Source organism: Littorina saxatilis, unplaced genomic scaffold (genome assembly GCF_037325665.1).
Source record: "Littorina saxatilis isolate snail1 unplaced genomic scaffold, US_GU_Lsax_2.0 scaffold_3774, whole genome shotgun sequence".
NCBI classification, from domain to species: domain Eukaryota; kingdom Metazoa; phylum Mollusca; class Gastropoda; order Littorinimorpha; family Littorinidae; genus Littorina; species Littorina saxatilis.
In genome coordinates this window covers 1-3,000 of record NW_027128644.1, presented here as the reverse complement: position 1 = coordinate 3,000, position 3,000 = coordinate 1, and the positions used below count along the sequence as shown (strand labels likewise).

At 45.4% G+C, this 3,000-nt stretch overlaps 1 protein-coding gene across 1 annotated transcript; it reads left to right on the top strand.

Moving 5' to 3' along the window:
- Positions 1–205: 205 nt before the first annotated feature.
- LOC138957000 (bridge-like lipid transfer protein family member 1) lies at positions 206–2,729 on the top strand (the record flags this gene model as incomplete). The annotated part of the gene is made up of 2 exons (XM_070328182.1): positions 206–463; positions 2,237–2,729. Coding segments are annotated over 2 exons (617 nt in total), but the record flags the coding sequence as incomplete, so codon positions are not given.
- Positions 2,730–3,000: the final 271 nt, after the last annotated feature.

The following is a 3,000-nucleotide window of genomic DNA, read 5'->3' as shown; positions in this document are numbered from 1 at the left end:
ATTTCTCTTTTAGAGATTAATAAAGTTATTGTATTGTATTGTATTGTATTGAATGGCAGGGTAAAAACAGTCATACATGTCAAAATCCATTTTTGCATAAACATGAGTGAACGTGGGAGTTTTAGCCCAGCAACGAAAAAGAAGAAGGGGGATATCATAGCTAGGGAGATTAAAACAGTCATCTCACCTCTCTTTCTCCCCACAGCTGTGCTGGCAGAGCTGCGTCACCACCGTCATTGGCAGAGCGCCCTGGAGCACCTCAGTGGCTGCCACTTTTCCATGCTGCCCCACATGTTCCCGTCGCAGGGCATGATCCTGGGGGGCACCATCACGCTCAGGGGACACAACCTGACGCTGGCGTCTTTCCACGGCATCAACTTCCGCTCCAGGTACTGGGCCCTGTTCAACATCCAGCACCCCTACATCCTCTTCTCCACGGAGGCGCAGAAGATGGAGGATGAAGGTGAGAGAATTATTTTGGTTGTACAGGTGAATTCCACTATATCACGTTCCACTACATCGCCACTTCGGCTATATAGAGGAACCCCCCTTTTAAGACCTTAAAAAATCTGAAAACATTGGGGCTTAAAAAGGAGGGAGTCTAAGAATGGGGGTACCTTTTCAGAGGTGATGAACAAAAAGTCTGAAAAAGCAAGGTCTTAAAAACCAGCACGGTTGGCCTAGTGGTAAGGCGTCCGCCCCGTGATTGGGAGGTCGTGGGTTTGAACCCCAGCCGGGTCATACCTAAGACTTTAAAATTGGCAATCTAATGGCTGCTCCGCCTGGCGTCTGGCATTATGGGGTTAGTGCTAGGACTGGTTGGTCCGGTGTCAGAATAATGTGACTGGGTGAGACATGCGACTTCTGTCTTGTGTGTGGCGCACGTTATATGTCAAAGCAGCACCGCCCTGATATGGCCCTTCGTGGTCGGCTGGGCGTTAAGCAAACAAACAAACAAACAAACAAACAAACAAGGTCTTAAAAGGGGGGTTCTACCGAATCACAAAGACATCTTGGGCCCCGAAATAAATAAGGCCTTACTTACTAGCAAACCCTTCTCTTTCACATGACACTGGTAAATATGCTGTACAATAGCTTGCCCTTGTTTCTTGACTGGGGCTCAACTGCAGAGCGCAAGAGTGAGTTTGTTTGCATCAGCAGAGGTGAGAGTAGTTTTTGACTCACATGCGAAGCAAAAGTGAGTCTATGTACTCACCCGAGTCGTCCGTCCGTCCGTCCGGAAAACTTTAACGTTGGATATTTCTTGGACACTATTCAGTCTATCAGTACCAAATTTGGCAAGATGGTGTATGATGACAAGGCCCCCAAAAACATACATAGCATCTTGACCTTGCTTCAAGGTCAAGGTCGCAGGGGCCATAAATGTTGTCTAAAAAACAGCTATTTTTCCCATTTTTCCCATTTTCTCTGAAGTTTTTGAGATTGAATACCTCACCTATATATGATATATAGGGCAAAGTAAGCCCCATCTTTTGATACCAGTTTGGTTTACCTTGCTTCAAGGTCAAGGTCACAGGAGCTCTTCAAAGTTGGATTGTATACATATTTTGAAGTGACCTTGACCCTGAACTATGGAAGATAACTGTTTCAAACTTAAAAATTATGTGGGGCACATGTTATGCTTTCATCATGAGACACATTTGGTCACATATGATCAAGGTCAAGGTCACTTTGACCCTTATGAAATGTGACCAAAATAAGGTAGTGAACCACTAAAAGTGACCATATCTCATGGTAGAAAGAGCCAATAAGCACCATTGTACTTCCTATGTCTTGAATTAACAGCTTTGTGTTGCATGACCTTGGATGACCTTGACCTTGGGTCAAGGTCACATGTATTTTGGTAGGAAAAATGTGTAAAGCAGTTCTTAGTGTATGTCATTGCTAGGTTTAGTTATTTGACCTTGACCCTGAAGGTCAAGGTCAAGGTCATGGTCAAGCATGTGAGTCGTATGGGCTTTGCCCTTCTTGTTATTTTATTTTTACATTCAACACCCGGATGAACTCAGACAGTATTCATCCAAATTCTTGTTAAGAGGGTAAAACCGGAACAGTAGACCAACTAATTATTATTATTATTATTGTTTTGTTGCCGCGAGCAAGCAAAACAAGAGGAAGAAAATCAGAAGGGAACTGAACAATGGAGGCCGAAGAAATTTTAGGAGTGAAGCTTTTTGTGACATCCCAAATTATGACTTAATCCCCATGTGTGCAGGAGTCCACATCGTGCAGGACCTACAGTTTGTGGTGGGCCAGGACAGACGGGGCGCCATGGCAACCCTGCCTGACGGAGAGCCAGTGGCCACCATCAGCAAAGTGTCTCGTGGACACATCGCCCCTCAACAGTTCACCGGCGTGCGCGAGTGGTTCAGCTACACCTTCTCTTCCATCGAGAAAGGTGAACAGACAAATTCTCTTGATAAGGATAAGATTTCATATCGACCTGTAAGGTTACCCCCATGGAAATTCGGGCTGCTTTCTCACTGGGGAAAGCGAGCTGCCATAGAGTTCAAATTTTTTAATAATTTCTTTCTTTTTTTCCTGCATGCGTGTATTTGTGTTTCCAAGCCCTGAGATTTTCGCTGTGAACTTGGGTTCTTTACCGTGCGCACGTGTTCACACTGGGGTGTGTGGCCACTGAGGAATTCTGCACAAAGTTGACTCTGGGAAATAAATCCCTCGCTGAAAGTGGGGATCGAACCCATGCTGATAGCAACAACTGGTTTTGAAGCCAGCGGCGCTACCGACTGAGCTATTTCCTCGAGTCCTTGGAATGATTTTTGAGAATGGAAATTGCTTGTTCATTTCAGTGATTATTATTCTCTCAGGGGCCAGGAGATTGGTACCGCGTAACTCTCACCTACTCCATTGCACATGTATGCATTTTGAGTGCTTACACCCCAATGTTTCTCAGACCTTGGAATGAGACTGGGTGGCCGAGTGGTAACGCACTTGCGAGAGGTTGCGAGTTCGACCCTG